This window comes from Nannobrachium achirus (genome assembly GCF_963921795.1).
Source record: "Nannobrachium achirus genome assembly, chromosome: 10".
Lineage (NCBI taxonomy): Eukaryota > Metazoa > Chordata > Actinopteri > Myctophiformes > Myctophidae > Nannobrachium > Nannobrachium achirus.
The window spans coordinates 33465177-33491109 of record NC_137819.1 but is presented as its reverse complement, the minus strand read 5'-3'; the positions used below and the strand labels follow the sequence as shown (position 1 = coordinate 33491109).

The window sequence follows — 25933 nt, the reverse complement described above, 5'->3', positions numbered from 1 at the left end:
CACTTGCATGCAGACACTTTTTCCCCTCTCGTTTTTTTTCTTTTTTCTTTTCCTGAATCTCAAAGACACCCACGTACCACCTTGCACACATATTTATGCACACCTCAGAGAAACGGAACACAACCATCTCTGGTCTCTGCACTGCGAAAATGAAAATCCTCATTGTGTGTTCATCGAACCACTGATTTATACTTCACCGGTTGACAGTGTCACACAGAGTTAACTCAGAGGGGGTAAATATGGACCCGTAAGGGGGGCGATGTTAGGACAACAACAGTGGTTTCGTGATCCTCCCTCCCTCCCTCTCACTCTCAAAAATGTATGCTTGTGCATGGCCAAGTAGTGGGATTGCTTTGGAGATCTCTCTCTCTCTCTCTCTCTCTCTCTCATCTTGTTGTTGGAGACGATCACAAAACGAGCACTCACTCTCACTTGCACGCACGTGCGCAGACTGCGCACACACGCACACACAAACCCCTGAATGAAACAAGCCTAATGAAACAAACAAACACACACACACACACACACACACACACACACACACACACACACACATACACACACACACACACACACACACACACACACCAGCTCCCTTTGTGCACAACACGCCACTTCATCCAAGTCCCCGGCGTGCCGCAAAGCGTTTCTCTGCTCCCCCCCCCCCCCCCCCTACCCATCATGCACCGGGTCCCTGCGGGCCTGGCTACCTGCGGCGTGCAGCTGCTGATGGGTCGTATCTCGTTGCTGAGGGGCGCCATGGAGACCAGCAGCTTGTAGTTCTTGTTGAGGACGCGGCTGCACGTGGCGGGATCCAAACCCAGAAGGCTCTCGCAGCGCAGCATGTCCAGCGGGAAGCCTGCACAGGGACAGAGAGACAGAGACAGAGAGAAACAGAGAGAGAGAGAGAGAGAGAGAGAGAGAGAGAGAGAGAGAGAGAGAGAGAGAGAGGCCACGGCCTAGAATTAATGAATGCTTTAACTATTGAAAAATAGCAGCTATACAAGGTCACAGCTTGTAGATCTGCAAAAAAAGTTGTGAAAATGTGTGCAAATCTTTGAATATAATTATGTATTTTTAAAGCGAACGTTTGTAACTCGAATTTTGCTTCTGGGTGGTTCCTGGAACTAAATATTTTGAGATGGGGGTCCGTGGCCAAATACATATCATTTTGGGGGTCCTTCACATGAAAAGGTTTGAGCACCACACTGACATCATAGGTTTTTCAAAAGACACTTATTAGAATAGGGTCAAAATCGGGTCAAAATTCTGCGCTGTGAGTTTGTATATCTGCTATTTTTCAAAAGTTAAAGCATAAAATAATAATACGCAATAATGCGTATCCGGTCTATAGTAAATGGCTTAAGGGTGGAGCTGAGACACAAACAGACACTTTCACAAACTGCAATTATGTCAACCACATTAACCCCTTGGAGAAAAAAAAAATATATATCACAATTTTTACAATTGTTTTAAAATCGTTCACAAACAGCCCACTCTGAGCCTGTAGATCGTCAGTTCTTTTTTTCTATTCATCATACAGCTATTTATATAGGGTTTATGTGAATAAGATTGAAAAAAATCATTCGGTATGCCTGGTAAAGAGTGTGATTGTTTTCCTTCAATAGTATTTACATTAGCATATGGTCTAGACAGATGCTGGGTTGTATGTTTATTTGGTATGCCAGGTTCTTGGAAGCACTACATTCCATTAGTCGTACTCTATTCATGTGATTATTTACCTTGTTGTTTGTGGACTCGCGTGCATGACATTTACACTGATTATGCACTTGTAAGTCGCTCTGGATAAGAGTGTCTGCTAAATTGTCATTTAAAGTGTAATCTGCTTTACAAGAAGAAGGGCGCGCTGGATAGTTCTAATGGTTCACACAACAGGTGCTCTTAAACCCATTTAGGCCGGGAACACATTATTAGGCAATATTTTACGCTTTAACTATTAAAAAAATAGAGCTTGTAGAGCTGCTATTTTTTTATATTTTCTGAATATTTTGACCCAATTCTACTTTATTTTTTTTGAAAAAACTGATTCTATGTCAGTGGTTCTCAAACCTTTTCATGTCAAGGACCCCCAAAATTGTTTGGCCGCGGACCACCATCTCAAAATATGTTGTCCCAGGGACCCCCAGTCGCAAAGATTTGAGTTACAAAGGTTTGCTTTGAACATGATTTGTCAAAAATAGCAGATCTACAAGCTTGCAGCGCGGCACTCGGTGCCTCGCTGTGAGCTTGTATATCTGCTATTTTTCAATAGTTAAAGCATTCAATAATTGTAGGCCTAATTGGGTTAACAGAAACAGGTAGACTTATAGGCTATAAAACACAGTCCAAGTCTTTGCTTGATCTACCAGTCCCCCGGCGGTGCAGATAACCAAGGAAAGAGAAACACTGAAGGCTTCTTCTTCAGGTGAATAAATATTTATGAATTCATCCTCTGAGCAAGGTAAACAAACACCGTGTTCATCAGGGTGTCTGCTCGATATTGGCCTTTCCAACATGAAAATGATTCCATAATTCAGCTGACAGTACTAACAGTATGCCATCATTTATGATGCAGTAAGTGGTTTTCTTTCGTTGAAATACAGTCAATTAAGCTCTAGTATATTCTGATGGCAGTCATTGTTTGTTCAGTATAACAGGGGTCTCTCTCTCTCCAGCTCTTTAGTTAACAATAAAAGCCTCTTTCAGGCAGGGATACCAATTTGATCCAATCAGCAGAGATGACTCATCCAGGACACAGGATGAACAAGTGGTGACTCAGAGAAATGAGCAGAGAACCGGAACAGAAAAAGTTTAAGCTGAAACTCTCTTTTGATTGGCTGAAATTGGTAACCCACCTGAAAATGCACATGATGTCATGATAGACATTTTCAAAAATAACAAAGATAGCTAAATGCATCGCAATGTGATGCTTGTAGATTCTTGTTAATTTATCTTTTGAATTTGTGTTACAACATTCAAGTATATAGAGCTTACCAGTAAGACTCCCTAATCGTGAGATAAGCGACCGTCACGTCGTATACACAAATTTTAGAAGGCGATCGTAGTCAATCAGGAGGGAATATGGGAAATGTGACAGATCTATGTTGATGACATGACTTTAGAGATACTGTGTACCGCTTTGCGTGAATTTTGGCCAAAATCTGTAGGAACAGTGTCCAAAAATGTGTTTTGCAAAAACAGCTGCTTCTGAATCTGATTCTATCTGAGAGCCAAAGACAGCCTAACATGCTGGTTGTTGTAAAAGTAATCATGGTTTAATTTGAATTTAGGGTCACAGTGCTCACACCACCTGACAGCAATAGGCGTGGCCGCCGGACTGTTAACGATTAAACAAAACGTATTTTTAATTAAGCCTCTCTACATTTTTTGACATTTTTCCCTGTATACCTGACACAATAATCATCCACGCCGGACTCATAATACCCTGCGGTGGTCGGTGTTGCGTGTTTGGCTGACAGGCTAACACGGTTCGTCCAAGTGGGGCCTCGGCGAGCAGATGATTATGAACTGAGAGACGGTCTATCAGGAGCTGAGGCACGCAGCCAAGTCGCACAAAACAAACAGCATCTGGCGCTATGGCGCTAGTGGCCGGATAATGAAGTGGATTTGCTTTTGTCGCGGGCCGCTTTGGGGAGGCGTTCACAACTGCCCAAAAAAGAAGAAGAAAAAGAAAAAAGAAAAGAATAACTAACACCCTTTTGTGTGGAACACACACCCTGTCTAGCGACAGAATGTCTCATTCAGAATTGTCAAAAGATTGAAGAGCTGGACTGTTAACAGGGTGCGAAACAGCCAAACAGAAGAACCAACGTACTGTACATGAGAAAGCAAGCAGAAGCTCGCCAGCATTCTGGTGTGTTCTCAGCAGTGGAGGAGAAAGTACTCAACCCCAGTAGACAGGGGCGTTATAACGTCTTGGAGAGTGGGGGGGATGACATAACCGCGCCATCATGCACACGCTTGCACGTATCGCGCGCGCACAGCGTTGCTAAACAATCGGGAACGGCACACTACACTTTCCCCTTGCCTCTCTCCACATGCACCAGCCAGCAAGATAGTCTATAGTTATATAGTAGATGGAATTCTTGGTACCAACACTCCAACAGACAGACAACACCAGTATCATATCATCATTCAGTTCCAAAAGCTTTTCAGTTAATCTACTTCATTTTACACCACTGTCACTACAGCAAGCATGATGGTACCCAAACGTTTTAGCCCGTGAACCAAGAGAAACTAAACCCAAACAAGTAGAAGTGAAAATAGCCGATCTACAAGCTCACAACGAGTCGCTTCGCGCTGCGTTGTGAACTTCTAGATCGGCTATTTTCAAGACCCATACAATGTGTCCACAACGCTAGCCAAAACAGTGTTAGCTAGCAGCATAGCATCCATCAACTCTAATATAGCCACGACTCACTCACCAATTAGCCCTATTCACGACCCGCCCACTCAGCATCCCCCGGGTGCTGAAGTCCCGTTTTGAAGGGGTAAATCCTACCATAGCCTATGGAGTTAGCACAGAAATCGCAAATTTAATGCAATTTCCGAATAGTAAAGTATAAAATACGGCTAGCATGATCAAGAACACAAGATACTAAACGGCACAAAGCACTATAATTTACTTTACTGTTAGAAATAATGATTTGTTGGCTTTAAGTCCAGTATAGTTTCCCCTTCTAAATTGAAGTCAGCACCCGGGGAAAACTGAGAAACGGAAGTAGGTGGGCGGGCCGTGAATAAGGCTAATTGCTGACTGAGTACGATGAGACGAGCAGGACGATGTTTAATGCCTTTATAGCCTACATGGTCTTGTCTTGGTGTTCTGTTTATATTCCTTCATGCCTGTGTTGTTAATTTCACCACGAGTCCATGACGCATACGCACTGACGACAGAGTGGACGACCGTTAAAGGCTCGTCCTATGAAAGCCATTTCCTCTCTGCACAGAAGCGCATTTCAAAACAAGAGTCTTTATTTTATTTTTTTCATCTATACAATCGATCATTCAACATGTTTATTTTGAAATTGTCCTGGAAAATAGTAGCCAAATAGCCTCTACATGCCACTGAGAGGTTACGTTTGTGTTGATGAGAGCCAGTTTGCAGCGCAGTGGAGAAAAAAAAAAAAAAACCCCGGCCGGCAAAAAAGGTGGGGGGGATGAGATTACGTTTTTATGAAAGTGGGGGTGTCCCGTCGTACTCACAATGAATGGTGGTGACGCGCCTGCCAGTAGATAAGATACTGCTCCTTTTTACTTTGGTTAAAGCTGCTTTTAAAAATACTGAAGTATTAAAATGACAAATGACAAAGCACTTTTTTTGTTTTTGTTTTTTTAATATTAATGCGTTACTAGTGAAATTTACCAATACAGCGATGCGTTGCTGTGAGCTTACAAATCAGCTATTTCCATTTTTTGAAATAGGGCTTAAATATTTCATTCATAACGTAAAAGTCATAAGCGTCCAAAAGAACAGACACTCAAGATAATTATGTACTTGTCATCAAGCACCAGTGAGCCATATACATAGTATACATACGTTCTGGTCTCTGTTTTGCAGTCTTATTGGGTGGAAATCTTGGAATCACTGTCAAGAGTAGCTGGAAAATTGAGAGTCTAATGCGATGATTGCATTGTTTGGGGGTAATTCCTCCTACAAAGTCACTCTCTTCCTCTGAGGCAGCCTTTATAGCCATTGTTACCTTATTAGCTAGACAGTTAATATTGCTCAAGTGGAAATCTCCTAAACCCCCTTCACATGCTTTGTGGATAAACAACGTAATTAACTACGTTAAATTGGAGAGAATCAGGTGGCTCCCTGAATAAGTTCAGTATGATGTGGGACCCTTTTTATCTGGTGGGAAACACCAGATCTTTAAAGAGATCATTTTCTGGCGAGACATTCAGGCAACCTATTTGCCGATTGGCTGTCCATGGCACATGGTAACCAAGCTAGTTTCATGATTGGGAGCGGCCCCCCCGACCATGGGTGGACATTACTGCATTAGGGCCAATAGCAGGGGTGTTTACCGCTCCTCCAGCCTATGGAATCCTGGACTTGTAATGAAATATTTTGTCCAGCAGGGAGGACCATTCCTTCACACTAAGGCCAGTGGCTGTGGTCACACATTTCTGTGTGACCACCGTGCTTGATTTGGCTGTACACGCTGACTTGTTCATCAGGAAACATGCTCCCTCGTCGATTGGATTTTACAAAACAGACCCGCGTCGTCACATTGAATCCTGTTTAAGAAGAGCTTAAAACACAACTTTCTAATGTTACATTGATGACGTGAGGAACGCTAAAGTCGTCTTGGTTACATAGTAGGCTATGCGAAAATAACAAAGCTCAGAGTCGCAAATTCAATGATCGCTGCATCAGCACACACAAAACACGGGCGTGAGAGAAGTAAATGAATGAAATGGACATCACGTTTAGCCGATTCAACGATTCCAAAAGTCATACGATTGGAAGTTATTGCTACATGCGGCTACGTATGCGTCTTGCTGTTGCTGCTGTTTTGTTAGGAAACAGCTAGGGTCCAGGGAGTGCACAGAATTTTAGAGAGGCATGGGCTGACATTTCTAAAAGGGCCTTTTCATACGGATAAAAGTTAAGGGCTCAAGCCCCTTTTGCTGTATGTGCGCACGTGCCTGGCGACCAGCGCATCACATTACAGACTTATCATTTCAATCCGTTTCTTTGCAAAAACACATTTCTTTTAGAAAACATTTGTATTCTTGTTTCTCCCTAGGGCTGACCTTCGATTGAATTTTTTGCAATCGAAGCTCGTTCGACGAAATCGAGCGAACTTCGAAGCTTCGATGACGGCGACCGGGGGGGGGGGGGTCGGGAGCAAAAGTTTATCGGTTACATAAGTGATAACCGTTAAGGAAATGTGTTTAAAAATGCGCGATTTACCCAATTTTAAAAGGGAAAACACACCAGTTTTTTCCTCATAATAAAGCTCCCTATTTTCATTCAATACAACAATACAATGAGGAAGAAGAAGAATAGGCTATGATACGAATGTTTTCAAGTGTTTTTGCAGTACAGTAGGATTGACATAATCACATCACGTCTGTAATGTAACACATCGCGGCTGCAACAGCAAACACTGCAGCGCGACTCAAGAGCCCTATATAACAAACAGATTAACTCCCAAGTCCCAAGGTGTAGACTACTGTACACGCAAATGTAATAGTAGATTTTATAGTAAATAATTGCACTGCAGTGTGTCTGATATAACGTTCCACACTCATCAACCGAAAGCTGACGGTCAGGCTCAGACAACTCTATGCGGGCGCGACTAGTGAGCTTGCAGATCCTATATAAACTTGTCATCATCAACACCACGACAACGTAACCCTAGCAAGTTGGTTTTAAGCTCCTTTTTCCTCTTTAAAACGGGATCGACGCTGACGGGGTCCGTTTTGTAAAATCCAATTTTCGCTGTTTGTTTCCTTGCGTTGAGTTGTGTGTCGAGTCAGCGTGTGGAGGACAGCAACCGCATGCATGAATGTTACACCGACATTGGTTTGGTAAAGAAATGTGTGACTGCATCGCATAGTTAACTTGCATTGGGTGATGTTACTCAGACATTGGTGTCACATAATGTGACAGCGCGCTATCTTTTCTTTTCTTCATCGGCGACCATTCTGATGGCTTCATGCATGCTCTTGTTGTTGTTGGCTTGTTATTAATGTTAACACGTGTGTGAGAAGGGGGCGACGCTATCACGCTAGAGTGGAGCGAGGCGCAGAAAAAATCTCCATTTGGCCATCCCTAGACATATAGCCTACAGTAAGTTAGAATATTATGAAATATCCTACATGAGAAAGAACACCAACACTAACTTCAACACACCAATCCACCAGATTTTAAATTGACTGTGTGTCGATTCTTGTTTTCACATATAACCTCTCTGATATCTCTGACTGATTGTCCAGTTATTTGTCTGATTCTGAACAGTGCCATATTGGTCGGAGGATCGACCAACAGTTTTACTAGTAGTACTAGTAATATTATAAAATGTTATGTTTCTATCGTCTATTTTTATTTTGTATTTATGTTTCATTAGGTTATTTATGTTAATCTAGTTAATCTAGTCCAAGGGTCTTCGACAGGGGGTCTGTGATATAGTTACTACAGGGGGTCCTCCAAAATATTTTTTCTTCTTTTTATATCCTTAAATTAAATAGAGACTGAAAACACAAATTGACATGAATCCAAAATACACTGATGTTTCCATAGTTTCCATAGTGTCATTGTTTGCTGTCAAACGGTGAAACTATGGAATCTATGAAAAGGTTGTGGGGGTCCCTGCTTCATCTTGCTCAACTAAAGGGTCCTTGGCCTGGAAACGTTGAAGACCCCTGATCTAGTCCATTTTAATGTAGTGCTTGTCAGGTCCTTATTTTGCATTAGTGACAGGTCTTGCTCAACACTTCATCATCGCTTTGATTATTCTTCACTACCGTCTCCAGTGCTGGGAGTGCTTCATTAGCCTGGCATTAGCCAGACTGATAATGTGGATTCACTCACATGTTCCAGGGGGGGAACGTGTGAGTGAATCCTCATTATCAATCTGGCGAATGCCAGGCTAGCACTTAATACAGTACTAAAGCATAGTACTGTCCACCACTGATTCTCTAACGCAGGGGTCTTCAAGGTTTTCAGGCCAAGGACCCCATAGTTGAGAGAGAGATGAAGCAGGGACCCCCACAACCTTTTCATAGATTCCATATAGTTTCAATATCGTTTGACAGTCACAGCACAATCATCAGTGTATTTTGGATTCATGTCAATTTGTGTTTTCAGATATTTAACCACTTAAGCCGTCTATTACCTAATAAACTTACCTTTTGCTCTTTTCCCCTCTTTGCCGAAAATAGCCGATCTACAAGCTCACAAAGCCTCGCACTGCGAGGCGTTGTGAGGTTGTAGTTCTGCTATTTTTGGCTACAGTTCTCAGAATATGGACGCTAGGGTTCAAGTTGTTAATATAAAAAGGATTGGAAGATTTGGAGGACCCCCTGTAGTAACTCTGAGGACCCCCTAGGGGTCCAGGACGCCCTGTTGAAGACCCTTGCTCTAATGTTCTCAGGGTTGAGTGAAGGGGTTAACAGTCGGTAGAGAGGGGCACGACGTGGCAGAACTGGCCTGGTCTACCTCCCAACACAAAGAATACAGTCATGCATTCTTTCTCACAATGTCTGCCGAGTGCCAAGAACGCCGCCTCGCCCGTATCCATCTGGGTCATCGTGTGGACAGCACATTCAGAGGTTATTAATTGGCATATGTACAAAAAAAAAAGAGAAGAATTTAATATAGATTTCTTTGGGAAAATATTCGCAGCACCCATCATCATGACTCAAGGTCTGTAAATCTCGCCTGCTATACCAGCTTCAGTGAAAAGGAAAAAAGACTAGAGCCCACGTCACACCATTGTAAAAGAGTTTTACAATCTTAAATGATTTGGAAATGCATCACACAGCACAGGATCTTCTAATAAGATTACCTAGACTATAATCTTAAATGTGCACACACTACAAAGCAAGCATTAGTCACAGCAGAAGTCAAGTAAGTGACTTTGAAAACAGTTACTGACCCTTGCAGTGATTATAATAAACTAATTTATCATTTTAAAAAAAGAGTTTGACTTTTAGTTGGCCTGTCAGTATGAGCATTGTTTCTGAGAATTCTTTGACACAGGGCCTGTTCCTTTACAGGCAAATTTAGAGCGTACCCAGTGGCGGAAAGTAAATTTACTTAAGTTATTTTTTTAGGTATTTGTACTTTACTTGAGCATTTCCAATTTCCAATACTTGTACTTTTACTCCACTACATCTCAGGTCGCCAAAGAATTTCCCACATAATGTGGGGTCGTGATTCAGACCAGGTGTGGGCAACTATTATGATGGAGAGAGAGGGCCACTATATTTCTACCTTCACTTCAGAGGGCCACATTGCATATTGCTATGTTCTACTTTGTCTTTCTAGTATCTCATACAAAAGAAGCAAAAATAGAAGATCTACAAGCTCAAAACGCGTCGCAGTGCGGCGCGTTTTGAGCTTGTAGATCTGCTATTGTTGCTTCTTTTGAATTGGAAACATGAATTAGTTTTGTTGTTTTTTAATTGGAATCCTGAAGTGTACAATTGTATTTAATTTCAAATGCATTTAGTTATACTCATGTTAACTTTATTAACATAAATACAAATATGTTGGATATGAAAAAAGACTAACATTTTAGTACTACTATACTAGTCATTAAGCTACTAAGATAGACTGAAGTAATTAAAACGGTCATGTTTGCATGTTTGGAATTGTAACAGCTGAAACCAATAATTTATCAGTATTCTGATATTAACCTGCGGGCCGCATTAAGTGAAGGTGGGGGCCGCATGTGGCCCCCGGGCCGCCAGTTGCCCATGTATGATTTTTAGACCATTGCCTGCCTCTCCTCACCTTGTGCTGCCTCCAGGTATTCAAACGCAATGCATTCTGGGCCAGGCGGCTGGCGAGACATTAGTGAGAACAAAACACCTTTTTGTTACATTTCATTACTATTCTTACTGTGAAGCAGAAGGCGGCGCAGCTGTTCAAGTATTACAGTTTCACACTGATTAAGGAACATGTAAGGATTGCTGGATTGCAATTAAAAGTTTAAATTGACTCCAAATTAGAGCTCAAGCATGCAGTATTATGTAACTTTATGAATTAAATGAAATGAAGGTGGAGCAAATGCAACATTATTCATTTGTTGGTTAAAATACCAATTACCTATTTACATCTGTGTAGCTACAGTAGATTTATTATTCAGTCCTGTAACTTGAAGTCAAACATCAATCTTTTTCACTTGAAATTGCCTGAATAAGGAACATGCTCATGCAAGTACAATAAAAAGGTAACAAAAGATATGACAATACGTTGAACGGTAGATGAAAGGTAATTACATTTTCTCCATCATTTAAAAGCTACAATAGCATTTTCGAGTGCTGTGCTGCTAATTCTGTTTCTGTAGAAATATAGCAGATCTACAAGTACAAGCGACAAAAGATAACAAAAAGATCAAATATTTGGGATAGAAGGTTTCTCTCCGACAATATTTAACTACAAAATCAGCCTAGGGTTTCGTGGGCCTTTAAACAAGTGTGTTTAGTTGCTTGGCAGCAAGACAGAGCTTGTAAAGTTGCAGGTCATTGTGAACACTGAACAGTTTATTTATGCTTATGAGAACTTGAACTCCAGTTCAAGATAAAATGGCGAGAAAGATAAGAGGTAGGGAAGCTTGAAATGCAGAAGTTTGCAGTTGGTGCATGAAGATAAAATGAAGAAATTGGATATGAAAATGACACTGCTAATTCTCATTGTGCTAGTTCTTTACATACTGTATACAGGAATATACATTTATAGCCACTTAGGCCCTAAGAAAAAAAAAGAAAAATGCTAAACAAAGTGTATTTATTAAATGTAGTAGCTTATAGTGTATCATATAATTAATTATTAATAAGGGGGAAAAAAATAATCAAAGGTTTATGGTCATGATTCATCATGAAAACCACCCGCTATGCCAACATTGTTTGGTAGCGTGCGTGCCTGCAATGGACATGTCTGGACACTGGAGTCGGGAGCACTGTGCGCACAATGACATTCAGAGGTCTCCTTCTGACCTAATCATCCACGGATCTCAGTCCTTCTATTTTTCCTATAATCAGCAGAAGTGAGAGAGTCAATTCCTTGTGTCATTTGTGTTCATATAAGATGATAGTCCATATGATTTGCAGTGCATCATGCCATGCCATTCGCTCTGTTCAATTTCATTAATTCATGGCGCAGGAAATAAAGACCTGATTACAATCATATACAATTCTCTATAATCAATAACATGTAGGTGATAGTCATGTACAGTATATCAAATATGGTTTTATATAAAAGCAATCAAAACTCAGAGCTTAGAAAACCAAGGTTGGGATGTGCGATTCCATTTCCTCCATTCTGTTTCATTAATTCATTATGCAGGAAATAATGCATTACACTTTCTATAATCAGTAACATGTAGGTGAGACTTGCTTTTATTTAAAGGCAATCAAATGTTTTTAATGGGGCCTCGAACTATTAAAAGTTTCACGCATTCATGTGAGGCAGGACAACAAGGGGAACGTTGAAAAGCAAAACGACAGGAGAGCCTGGTGCTTCAAACATTTGACGCAGTATTTTCCCCATCATATTAGGATGTAATGAGTGAGAATGTGTCGTTTTGCAGGGTTGCTTTAAAATGTGAGGACTGAGGAGCAGACATCAGGAAACAAGAAAACAAGAAATCCTGTTTAACAGGTGGTGCACATCTCAAAAAGTTAAGCCTAAAGTGCAACTTGAACAGTTGATTCTCCTGGAGGAGTTAAGGAATTGAGGTGGTTACCACCTGTCTGGGAGAGTGGAGGGTGACGCTATGCTTGCTGATGAGTCTGTCTAGGCTCATACGGTAGTTTTTAGTGACAAGCCTTAGCTATAGGCCTATGCTTCTCCTAACACTCCCCATTTTCAACGGTCCTGGTTCTTCAGTTTTCACTTGAAAAGTTAAGCTAGAAACGGAAACTTTTGTTTTCTCTAAAAGAACAGATCAAACCATGCTTGTGTGCCTAATGGTCAATTTATGCTTTGTGCGGCAAGTGTCGACGAGGCGATGCACGGCGAAAGTGGTGTCAAAAATATTTCAGAAAATGTCACATGCTCTGATTGGTTGGGAATTAGACAAACTAAGCTCTGTTATGTCGGCGAAGCACAAGACTATGTACATTAACTTGTTTGCATTTGCATGTAGATGAGACACGCAGTGCAATGCTTCATTTGACACGCACTGTGCAAAGCATAATCTGACCTTTATACTTCGTCTTACAACCGACGATAAAACTGGGAGGTATAATAATATGAATCAATGGATGCATTGGACCCATCAATGCAGACATCGTCACAAAAGCGAGTGTGACAACGTTGTGGCAGATGCTCTGTCACGTGCACACATCTGTCCTTTTAATGGAGTGGGTGTCATTAGACTTCCAGTTACTGTTTTGCTTGTGTGTGCGTGCGCGAGCGCCTTTGTGCTCTATGTCGTCCATTGATGACTCATCGAGGCCACCTGTGTGAGGATGACGCGAGCTGGGTCTACACACAAGCCTGCACACGGTTCCCTAATTCCCTGTTATGGCTGGCTCAAAGGATGCACCATAAGGTGGTACATGATGCCGGGTCAGATGAAAAGAATACATTTATTTACAACAACAAAAAAGACCAACAAGGAAAGAGTGAGAGAACGCAGCTGTGTCTTGTGACAGGGAGTTGAGTTAAGTCCATTTAGTAGAGTCAATTATTGTTTTGTTTTTTTATTCATCCATGGATAGTTGCTGTCTGAGCACAGATGCTCATTTTCAGCAACATCCTGCACACAGACAGACAGACACACCCGGGAGCTGAACAGTACAACCACAATCTTATCGTGTTGGCCACTGAACAACATCATTGTAGTAGTGTGGTGCAGTCAGTGTTGGAAAACATACATGTTTTACTTAAGTAAAAGTACATGTTTTACTTAAGTAAAAGTATCAATACTGCAATGTAGAAATACTCAGTTACAAGTAAATTCCAGAATTCAACATTGGTACTTTGAATTCAGAATTCAAAGTACCAAAAGCAAAAATAGCCAAGGTATAAAATAGGGCTAACGTGGTTTATGTATGTTTTATGATATTATAATGTATATCTGAAAAGTAACTAGCAACTAAAGTTTTCAAATAAATGTAGCGGAGTAAAAGTACAATATTTGGATCTGAGATGTCGTGGGGAAGACAAAAAATTAAATAAATTGGAAATACTCAAGTAAAGTACTACAAGTACAGTACCTCAACATTGTGTTTAACTCTCAAATACCTGGAACGCGCCCGAGTCGCGTTAGATTTTAACCACTTTAACCATTATTTTATGCTTTAACTTTAGAAAAATAGCAGATATACAAGCTCACAGCGCGGCACCGAGTGCCGCGCTGCAAGCTTGTAGATCTGCTATTATTTTTAAATCGTGAAAATGTGTGCAAGTCTTTGAATATCTTTGACCCGATCTTTGACCCGACTTCTAAATCCCTCTTCTAAATCATGTGGTTCTCAAACCTTTTCATGTGAAGGACCCCCAAAATTACAGGTATTTGGCCACGGACCCCCATCTCAAAATATGTTGTTCCAGGGACCACCCAGAAGCAAATATTTGAGTTACAAATGTTCGCTTTTAAATAGATATATTCAAAGACTTGCAAAGAAAAATCACGATTTTTCATAAATAGCAGATCTACAAGCTCGCAGCGCGGCACTCGGTGCCGCGCTGTGAGCTTGTATATCTGCTATTTTTCAATAGCTAAAGCAGTCAATAATCCTAGGCCTAAATGGGTTAAGTACAGTACTTGAAGTAAATGTACTTAGTTACTTTACCCCACTGGGTGCAGTACGTGTTGCATGCAGCTGTACGGTACCTATATTGTGCAGTACGTGTTGCATGCAGCTGTACGGTACCTATATTGGGGATGTCTGGCCCTTGGTCATGGGTGAGCTCTTTGTTGTAGCGCAGGAAGAGGATGGTGTTTTTCAGGGTCAGAGCGTGGTCAAAGTAGCGCTGTGCCTCGCCCTCTGCCGTGCTCTCCACCTGAGGACCACAGACGACCAGGAGGAGAGAGGTTGAGAGGGGGGGGGAAGTTGGAGTGTGGCTGAGGATGATTTTCAAGTCAACCCTCGAGACTGGAGTGTTGCAGATAAACAACACTTCAGTCTCAAGAGGTGACTTGAAACAGGTTTTCTTAAAAATCTCTTTTAAAGTCGAACTGAAATGGCTTTTTTTTTTTGCAGTTTATTTTGAAATATCGCAAGTGTGAAATGCAAGCCAGTGTGTTTCTGAACCAATCAGAAGAGACCAGCCCTTCAGGCGATGGGACGGTCACGTGATGCGTAATGTTTTTGTTTGTGTAGCTTCATTAGCCTGTAGACGGCAGGCAGAGAGAGATGATCAGTGGGCCAATAGTGCAGAATGTTGTTTACTATGTTGCTTATTATTCTAACCTATAATGTTTTCAGATACATATTTTAGTGTGCTGATTGAGTTTACAATTACTAATACACAGTCTGGACGTCATCTTGAATGACATTCAAAACAGCGTTTGGAGGAACGTGCAGCAATGGGAATCAAACAGGTGAATGTACAGTAATCAAGGTTCATTTATATTCAAGAAGACCTGTCGGTAGTACTTTACAATAAGGTGCCCTAATAATGACTTATTATCAGTTAATAAGATACTTAATAACTGTTTATTAACTCTAATAAAAACATTATTAAACCCTAATAAACACATTATAAACTGTATAATATGAATCTTATAAACAATTAATAAACTACTTATAAGATACTTATTAACCTTAATATATACTTAATACATCTTAATAAAAGATTAATAAGAACGTTTTAAAAACGTAATAAAACATTTTATACAATGCTTAATTAAACATTAATATCAAGTCAATATTAAGTCAAATAAACCTTATTATATGTTTATACATGTTAATAAATGAATAATAATAAAGTAAAAAAAACCTTAATTAACACTTAAATGAAAAGGTACCTTCTTAACAGTTAATTAACAACTTATAAGTAACCAATAAACCTTATTATATTTTAATACAGGTTAATAAACCATCTTAACCCTGCAAGGCCCAGCGTAGCTTTTTGGCAACGTTTTTTAAATCATTTTTAAAAAAATGGTATAATTAGTTTTCCTGTTCTTTTTTCACATTAACATCACCATTAAATCCTATTGTTTAGTATTACAATGCCATTGGCCACGATATTTGCATATAAATACCCCCCACAGAGAATGACATTCACACCTCCCAGAGAAGTTGAAATTCCAGCGTCTGGACGAACAAAATCTCACTTTTTAACTGAAGCTATTCCTCACTAAAACATAAGTAAAATGCCATAGGCATCCATTAACACGTTAATTAGGCATTTTGTGGGTACCTGTTGTAAAATGGGAACATGTCTTATTAACTGTTTTACCGCTTCGGACGTTCCTGTCCCGTTCACCCCAATGTTCAACCCAGCTCGTTGCCAATACGAACGCTCGTTCTTTTACCTTGTCTGATGACTGTAAGCTGATGAGGGGTCGCACGGTTGTGTACAGTAAAAACATCTCCCGTAATGCTGCTTTTAAATATCCACCAGCACCACGCGTAAACATCAATTATGTCCAATTCACTTCCTGGCTGTTCTCTGTTGACCTGATCTAGATTATGCATTTTCATGCTCTGAACGACGGCAAGCGGAGCGGCCCAATTCACATCTATTCTTTGCATAAGGCTGCCCACTGCCGCCAGCTAGGCTAAAGTACACATATAATAGGTCCAATAAAAAAAATCTTTATAAAATAATGAATAGATCTTTTTCTATAACATCGCAAAGGTAAACTGCTTTTTGCTGGCACCAGCCCCAATAAATAAATAATAAATCTGGCAGTAGAACTGTTAATGATTTGTTGAAGTAAATAAAACTGTTTATTAACCTGTATTAAAATATAATAAGGTTTATTGGTTACTTATAAGTTGTTAATTAACCGTTAATAAGGTACCTTTTCATATAGTTTTTTTAAGTGTTAATTAAGGTTTTTTGACTTTCTTATTATTCATTTATTAACATGTATAAATATATAATAAGGTTTATAGATGACTTAATATTGACTTGATATTGTGTTTAATTAAGCATTGTATAAAATGTTTTATTACATTTTTACAACGTTCTTATTAATCTTTTATTAAGATGTATTAAGTATATATTAAGGTTAATAAGTATCTTATAAGTAGTTTATTCATTGTTTATAAGATTCATATTATACAGTTTATAATGTGTTTATTAGGGTTTAATAAAGTTTTTCTAAGAGTTAATAAACAGTTATTAAGTATCTTATTAACTGTTAACTCATTGAATGCCATTTCAAGATGGCCTCCAAGTACCAGACTGCCACTATCCTAGATTTCTAGTGCACGGATCAATTTTTAGTGCACGGATCGTGCACGCCCATGCACCATATATATGGAGCCAGAACAGTCTCATAATTCACAAATGCGTACCTCCAGTTTTGTAATTTTTGAAATTTTGTGTTTCCACATTTTGAACTCACATGCCCAGATTTGAAACTCACAAGGTCAGATTCTTGTGTATTTTGTATCTGTGATTTGTATCTGTGTTTTGTATTTGTGTTTTGTATCTGTGATTTGTATTTGTGATTTGTATTTGTGTTTTGTATTTGTGATTTGTATCTGTGATTTGTATCTGTGATTTGTATTATTATTTGTTATTTGCATCTCTGATTTTTATCTGTGATTCAAATCCACAAAATACAAACACAAATCACAGATACAAATCACAGATACAAATCACAAATACAAAACACAAACACAAAACACAGATACAAATCACAGATACAAAACACAGATACAAATCACAAATACAAAACACAAACACAAATCACAGATACAAATCACAGATACAAATCACAAATACAAAACACAGACACAAAACACAGATACAAAACACAAATACAAAACACAAACACAAAACACAAATACAAATCACAAATACACATCATATAAATCCACAGATCATGCACGTCTGCTGTGAGGTAATTTTTTCCGCCACTAGGGGGAGCTGTGCAGTGGATTTTTTTTTACAGTGGATCTGTTTTGCAGTGACTTTATGAGACTCAGTCTGACGGGTTGCCATGTCCGCTTATTATAAGCGACTTTATTATTACCATTATTATTATTAATATTAATAGTAATTCTTCATCTCCAGAGGCGAGGCCGACCGAGGGGCCTCTGGAGTCGGGGTCTGACCACCCGGGGACCCCCTGGAGCCCTGGGGACCCCCCGGGGACCCCCTGCTATCTAGTCCCATGTATTTAAAAAATGTTCGGCTCTACAATGGTTTCAATGGGAGGGCCGACATTTTTTTGGGGAAATCCGGGACTTAACCCGCACGGACACCCTCCAGGGGGCCCAGGGACCCCCGCAAAATTATAGCGCCGCCTGGCGGCGCGCCGCCACTGCAGCGCACATAAACTTCCATAACTCGGGCTAGGAGCGACCGTTCGAGACGGGACCGGTACCCACACGTCCGGCTCGGGGCCCCGGAGCCGGCCGTGCCACTGCGCCGCCTGGCGGCCGACGCCAAACAGGAAGTGCCTCTATATCTCATGAACCGTTTGTCGTACAGACGCGTGGGTGGCGTCATATGACTTGATTAAGAGTCCTTGACCTTAATTGGTGCAACAGGAAGTGCCCTTCGCCAAACAGGAAGTGCCTCTATATCTCATGAACCGTTTGTCGTACAGACACGTGGGTTGCGTCATATGACTTGATTAGGAGTCCTTGACCTTAATTGGTGCAACAGGAAGTGCCCTTCGCCAAACAGGAAGTGCCTCTATATCTCATGAACCGTTTGTCGTACAGACGCGTGGGTGGCCTTATATTACTTGATTAGGAGTCCTTGACCTTAATTGGTGCAACAGGAAGTGCCCTTCGCCAAACAGGAAGTGCCTCTATATCTCATGAACCGTTTGTCGTACAGACGCGTGGGTGGCCTCATATTACTTGATTAGGAGTCCTTGACCTTAACCTCTTAAGCCCCAGGGGGGTCCAGGGGGAAAATCCGCCTAAAATGTATGCCCAAATTGGAACAGTTGTGGACTACCATGATTGTGGCTACTCTTGACTCACCAAATGTCAGCTAACCCCTGAAAATTCACAAATGCAGTGTAAAACATCACATTTCTCTGACCAAATTGTCCTGCTGTGATCATTTACCAAGGAAAAGATGATTGAAAAAGGCCTCCGCCTATGGAAATTTTGCCTTCTGAATAGTGAATGAGCCTCAAGACCTCATTTAAAACATAAATATTGAATAGAAAAATTGTTCACCAAGGTGTCACCAATTGATAGGCAAAATTGTATGAATATATTGCAAACTATGTAAACTCTACAGATGTTTTAGTGAGAGTAGTGCTGTAATATTAGTAATGTTAAAGTATAGGGTGAAAAATGATAAAAACGAGTAACAATAAGTAGTAATAATACTGTAATAGGAGTAATGTATGGATGGAAAGTACAATGGCAGCTGATTACTATGCTGTAGGTGCACTGTAACAATAATCAACAAAGAAATTGTAGTTTGATTTGGTCTCTATTGATTTATTGACATTTATTGACAGCTGTTCAGAGGTCAACACCTTTTGCCCCCGCCGGCGGGGGCAATGGGGCTCAAGAGGTTAATTGGTGCAACAGGAAGTGCCCTTTGCAAAACAGGAAGTACCTCTATATCTCATGAACCATTTGTCATACACGTTTGGGTGGTGTCATATGACTTGATTAAGAGTCCTTCAGCTTAATTGGTTTAACTAGCCCTGCATCCTCTTCTGATGGCTGCTGCCCCTTTTGACGTGGGTAGAGCTGCAAGGGCCCGGTCATCATTGCTGAAGGACTCTTAATCAAGTCATATGACACCACCCACACGTGTACGACAAACGGTTCATGAGGTATAGAGGTACTTTCTGTTTGGCAAAGGGCACTTCCTGTTTGACGAAGGAAGCACCAATTAAGGTTAAGGACTCTTAATCAAGTCTTATGACACAACCCCCGCGTCTGTACGACAAACGGTTCATGAGATATAGAGGCACTTCCTGTTTGCCGAAGGAAGCACCAATTAAGGTTAAAGGAGTAGTTCACCCCCAAAATGAGTTCAATAATATTTTTTGGTTTTTGTCACATTCCTAAGACAACATTTTGATTCGAGTAAATTTACCCCCATTGATTCCAGATGGTGACCCGTTTCGAAACGGGTCACCATCCGGAATCAAAGGGGGGTAAATTTATTGTTATCACATTTATGTCTTAGGAATGTGACAAAAAACAAAAAATATTATTGAACTCTACTCTCCATGGCCTGAGTAATCAATAGAAAAAAAATTCATTTTGGGGGTGAACTACTCCTTTAACACCTTCCAAGCCCCGGCAGAACCCCCTGAACCCCGGTACTGCCGTGCAATCAGCGTTTTATTTATAAACATATTTTAAAAAACAAACACACCAAATGATAAACAACGCGCGCGGGTCGTTCAGTGCAAGCCAGCAGGACGTGCACACACTACGTGTTTGGGCGGCCACTTACTTAGAAGCTGCTGCTGGCTGTATTTCTGCCGTTCATTTGCATGGAGCGAGATGGGGTAATCCGCGAGAAAAAACAGCGTTCGAAAGTACATTACGTCCTTGTCGCACGCACATCGATCTAATTCCATGTATTCCACTCATTCCGAAGCCTTGATTTCGCCTGTCGTCTGGTCGAAAAAGACGAGGGGATGGGCTAAGCCAGGCTGCAGCACACACAGTGAAGGGGAACGTAATGGCCGCTCGTGGAGCCAGTGGCAGAGCCAGCCGATGACGTCATCACGTTTCTGACGTGATCCGATTGCACAACGTCTCTTAAAGGAGCTATAGTCAACTTTTTCTTGAAAAACGGATGCTAAAATAAAAATTATGTTTCGAAAATATATTTAAAGAAAATAAGCTTCATATATGTGTTTCTATTCAAAAATGACCACAAAAAGCGTAAAATAATGATAAAATAATCATTTTGGCCATTGTCAGACCGACACTTTGTTTACATTCTAGTCTATAGACTAGGATGTAAACAAAGTGTCGGCCCTACAATGAAAAAGTTGACTATAGCTCCTTTAAAGAGACAGAGCACGACCTGCGACTGTATTTTTCAAAAAATTATGATTAATTTCATAAATTACGGGAAAGTACGGGAATAGACGATCGGCTAATTGGTGGTCGAGGCAAGTACGGGCAAGTGCGGACGGCTTTGAAGGTGTTAAGGACTCTTAATCATGTGATATGACGCCACCCACGCGTCTGTACGACAAAAGGTGCATGAGATATAGAGGCACTTCCTGTTTGGCGAAGGGCACTTCCTGTTGCACCAATTAAGGTCAAGGACCCTTAATCATGTGATATGACGCCACCCACGCGTCTGTACGACAAACGGTTCATGAGATACAGAGGCACTTCCTGTTTGGCGAAGGGCACTTCCTGTTGCACCAATTAAGGTCAAGGACTCCTAATCAAGTAATATGAGGTCACCCACGCGTCTGTACGACAAACGGTTCATGAGATATAGAGGCACTTCCTGTTTGGCGAAGGGCACTTCCTGTTGCACCAATTAAGGTCAAGGACTCCTAATCAAGTAATATGAGGCCACCCACGCGTCTGTACGACAAACGGTTCATGAGATATAGAGGCACTTCCTGTTTGGCGAAGGGCACTTCCTGTTGCACCAATTAAGGTCAAGGACTCCTAATCAAGTCATATGACGCAACCCACGTGTCTGTACGACAAACGGTTCATGAGATATAGAGGCACTTCCTGTTTGGCGAAGGGCACTTCCTGTTGCACCAATTAAGGTCAAGGACTCTTAATCAAGTCATATGACGCCACCCACGCGTCTGTACGACAAACGGTTCATGAGATATAGAGGCACTTCCTGTTTGGCGTCGGCCGCCAGGCGGCGCAGTGGCACGGCCGGCTCCGGGGCCCCAAGCCGGACGTGTGGGTACCGGTCCCGTCTCGAACGGTCGCTCCTAGCCCGAGTTATGGAAGTTTATGTGCGCTGCAGTGGCGGCGCGCCGCCAGGCGGCGCTATAATTTTGCGGGGGTCCCTGGGCCCCCTGGAGGGTGTCCGTGCGGGTTAAGTCCCGGATTTCCCCAAAAAAATGTCGGCCCTCCCATTGAAACCATTGTAGAGCCGAACATTTTTTAAATACATGGGACTAGATAGCAGGGGGTCCCCGGGGGGTCCCCAGGGCTCCAGGGGGTCCCCGGGTGGTCAGACCCCGACTCCAGAGGCCCCTCGGTCGGCCTCGCCTCTGGAGATGAAGAATTACTATTAAGGGTAATAATAATAATGGTAATAATAAAGTCGCTTATAATAAGCGGACATGGCAACCCGTCAGACTGAGTCTCATAAAGTCACTGCAAAACAGATCCACTGTAAAAAAAAATCCACTGCACAGCTCCCCCTAGTGGCGGAAAAAATTACCTCACAGCAGACGTGCATGATCTGTGGATTTATATGATGTGTATTTGTGATTTGTATTTGTGTTTTGTGTTTGTGTTTTGTATTTGTGTTTTGTATCTGTGTTTTGTGTCTGTGTTTTGTATTTGTGATTTGTATCTGTGATTTGTATCTGTGATTTGTGTTTGTGTTTTGTATTTGTGATTTGTATCTGTGATTTGTATCTGTGTTTTGTGTTTGTGTTTTGTATTTGTGATTTGTATCTGTGATTTGTATCTGTGATTTGTGTTTGTATTTTGTGGATTTGAATCACAGATAAAAATCAGAGATGCAAATAACAAATAATAATACAAATCACAGATACAAATCACAGATACAAATCACAGATACAAATCACAAATACAAAACACAAATACAAATCACAAATACAAATCACAGATACAAAACACAAATACAAAACACAGATACAAATCACAGATACAAAATACACAAGAATCTGACCTTGTGAGTTTCAAATCTGGGCATGTGAGTTCAAAATGTGGAAACACAAAATTTCAAAAATTACAAAACTGGAGGTACGCATTTGTGAATTATGAGACTGTTCTGGCTCCATACCATATATGCATCATATGTGTAGTACTTTTTAACAGCTTTCAAACAAAAAAATCCGCTTGGAAATCCGTTCAGGCATTCATGAGTTACAAGCCTTCAACGTCAGACAAAACAGCCATTTTTGACATTTTGAAAGATGTGTTTGTTTGTTATGGGGCTACACATGCAATTTCACAATTGCGATCATGCCTAATACATTTGAGGCATTTTTAGAAATTTTTTTATAAAAAGAATTTTTGAAAAAAAAAATATATATATATTTTTTTTTTTTCAAAATGGCTTCCAACTCGGGAAACTCGGGCTCTGGCAGCCTGGGACTACTGTAATAACTCGGGAAACTCGGGCCTTGGCAGTCAATGAGTTAATAAGTCTTTATTAGGGCACCTTATTGTAAAGTGCTACCGACCTGTCTATGTCATCACGCAGCATGTTTTTGTTCACAGGAAATAATTTATCCTTTTATGGACTTTTGATATAAAAATACACAAAAATTGTTTCTTTTCCATATGATAACCACGGATAAGCTCTAAAAGTGTGAAAAACGTATTTTTCATTTCACTAGGCCTTTAAGATGAAACTCAATCGATAGAGACACAAGGCAAACGACACGGATCGGATTTCAAACTAGAAAAGAAAATTTCGAAGAAATTTTAAGTGTGCCTGCAGCTCGCTAAGTGTGTGCAACCTTGTATGTGTTAACATTAGCATCTTTGTTAGCATTAGCATTTGTTAGCATTAGCATGTGTTAGCATTAGCAATATGGTTTCTTGTTTTTAAGAGATAGGCTCCTCCCACAAGTTCCGCAAGGCGATTACGTTGTCCCGTCGCTCCCGAGATCGTTTGTGTTTCGTTTTGAGAGGGTCGTTCCCCCTGAAAAACACGTTTTGGCATGAAACGGTTACGTTTTGCGCGTTTGTGGTGCCCCCTATGGGTCGAAGTGGAAATGCTTTTGGGTATATGTTCAGTATAGCGCCTCCCACTTGTGGTTAAAATTTGGTGTTGACTGGATGTTTCGTTTGTGATTTATGGCTACTTCTTACAAAACGGGCTCCTCCCGCTAACTTTGGAACCCTGTTACGGAAGAACGGTATGGACTATCAAAATATCGTTTAAATATGTTTATCGCATGAGTCCATAGATAACTTTCTCTGTCCATCGATCCCTCAGCTTATACAGTATCTCTAGAAGCGCTGAAAGCCTAGATTTGCTATTTTCACCATTTTGCATGACATCATTGTGTGACAACGTTTAAAGTTAATTGTTTTGTTAATATATCATTTATTTTACAAATGTTCTTTTTTTTTTAAATGATTGATTATTCGATTAATCTAAAAGGTAATCAAGAACAATCCATAAGAAAATTATCAATACTTGCAGTTAATGTGATTTCATCATTATGTACTGCAAAAAATGTCACCCTCCAGCCTGCCTAATGTAATGTACTGTACAGTATGTGTCGCAATGTCCCTGAGCAAGATACTCAACCCATAATAAGCTGTTAAGGCAGTTGGAGCTCATCATGAGCATCTGAGCAGGGGTGAAGCCAGGTTGAAATGTGTTTAATCAACGAAGACTCCTTTCCACTACAATGGCCATAAGAACGAGGTTGCAATATTGAATTACTTTTCAAATCACATTTAAAATGAAATCTGCTTGGGTGCTGTAAACATACCCAGTGTGAGTATTTATCGTGTATGGCCACATATTTTCTCCCGGCACATAATCCTAATAAACACATTGCTTTGCCACCTTTAGCTGGCATGACATGATATTTAAAATGCCTGTAAGCTTTAGTCTGCAGCTAGGTGATAATGACAATATTAATGGACCAGACATCAATTATTAAATATGTCTACGGTATGTTCTTGGGGCGATTTCAATGGAGGCATTTCCTTAAACACACAACCTTTATGTTTTTACAATGTCTGTGATTGGTTAAATCAGACACGTGGATAACATAATAGGAACATAATATTAAAATGCTAAATGCTAACTTTTTCCACATGTCTGCTATTTTAGCTTCTTTTTTTCCAACCATAATGACAGGCACAAAATAGGGATGGCAGCTAGTGGTTAAGTCTGTATGTGGGTTTTATAAATATGTAATCAATGGAAAGTATTAACAAGAGCTAGTTAATAAATCCACTCCAACACAGATTCTTCTTTTTGGTCCATTTCTTGAAAAGCAAAACCTTTTGGACATACAACGTGTCCACCTGACAGAAATGATACTGTCATTCAAACATTATCTATGACTATGACATTGTCCAGCCCTGTGCCAGACAGACAGATTAATGTGGGGTTTGCTACTCAGGGTCTCACCTTCTCTAGCTCGGCCAGAAAGCTGTCCAGGGTCTCGTCTGACAGCTTGCCCACCTCAAACATGGTGACTGCGTGGCTCTTCAGGTTCTGAAAGGCAAAGAGACGCAACAAAGTCAGTAACTCCGTCCGGACAACAAACGCCTGGCTGTTTTGTTATTGGCCATCAAAGTGATTCTGATACTGTGTCTCGTGCCTTTCATCAGATGCTCTGATGACTGCAATCAGATGCTCTGAAGAAGGCTCATAGCGAAATGCGTAGCTGTAAGCGTTCGTTTATTGGTGTGTGACAATAAAAAAAAAAGTGGAAATGTGAGTCCTCCATTGATTTCAAGTTTTGGATGTGCTACCTTTTTGGGATTTTTTTCTTTTTTTTTAAATTGCTACTTTTTATATGTGTAATGGATCTTGGGTCTAGCACTCTTATTATTTTATTCATTCATTCTGCAGTTTTTAGTTTTAGTTTCTGCAAGTTTCAGTCCTATAAACTATTACAGAGTTTATTCATGGCTTTATTTTCATGAATAACCCAGTCCCCCCCGATTCCTCTGTTCTTTTTCACAAATTGCACCCTCGTTAAAACCTTTGAGCCTGTGAAATACACACTCAATAATGGTTTGATTCATCTTTATTTACAGTACACCGTCCTGCAGTTTGTTGTTGTTGTGCATGGGTGGACAGGGGAGAACGGGTGCCAAACAGTTCAATTCCAAAGCATATTTCCATTATCTATCATGGACTGTGGAAGGAAATGAATACAAAATAATTAATTAAAGTAGCTATAACTTTAGAGAGAAAATACAGTGTTTAATGCAACGT

The 25933-nt window shown here is 40.6% G+C and overlaps 1 protein-coding gene across 5 annotated transcripts in view; it reads right to left on the bottom strand.

Moving 5' to 3' along the window:
• The window catches only part of fam91a1 (family with sequence similarity 91 member A1), an 89313-nt gene that overhangs the window by 17815 nt on the left and 45565 nt on the right, over positions 1-25933 (bottom strand). For all 5 annotated transcript variants that reach the window (XM_080734916.1, XM_080734914.1, XM_080734917.1 and 2 more), the window contains 3 exons: positions 25118-25204; positions 14584-14713; positions 711-859 (listed from right to left, as the gene is read on the bottom strand). In XM_080734916.1, coding sequence (XP_080591042.1) covers positions 711-859; positions 14584-14713; positions 25118-25204 — 366 coding nt within the window. The remainder of the gene's footprint in view (positions 1-710; positions 860-14583; positions 14714-25117; positions 25205-25933) is intronic.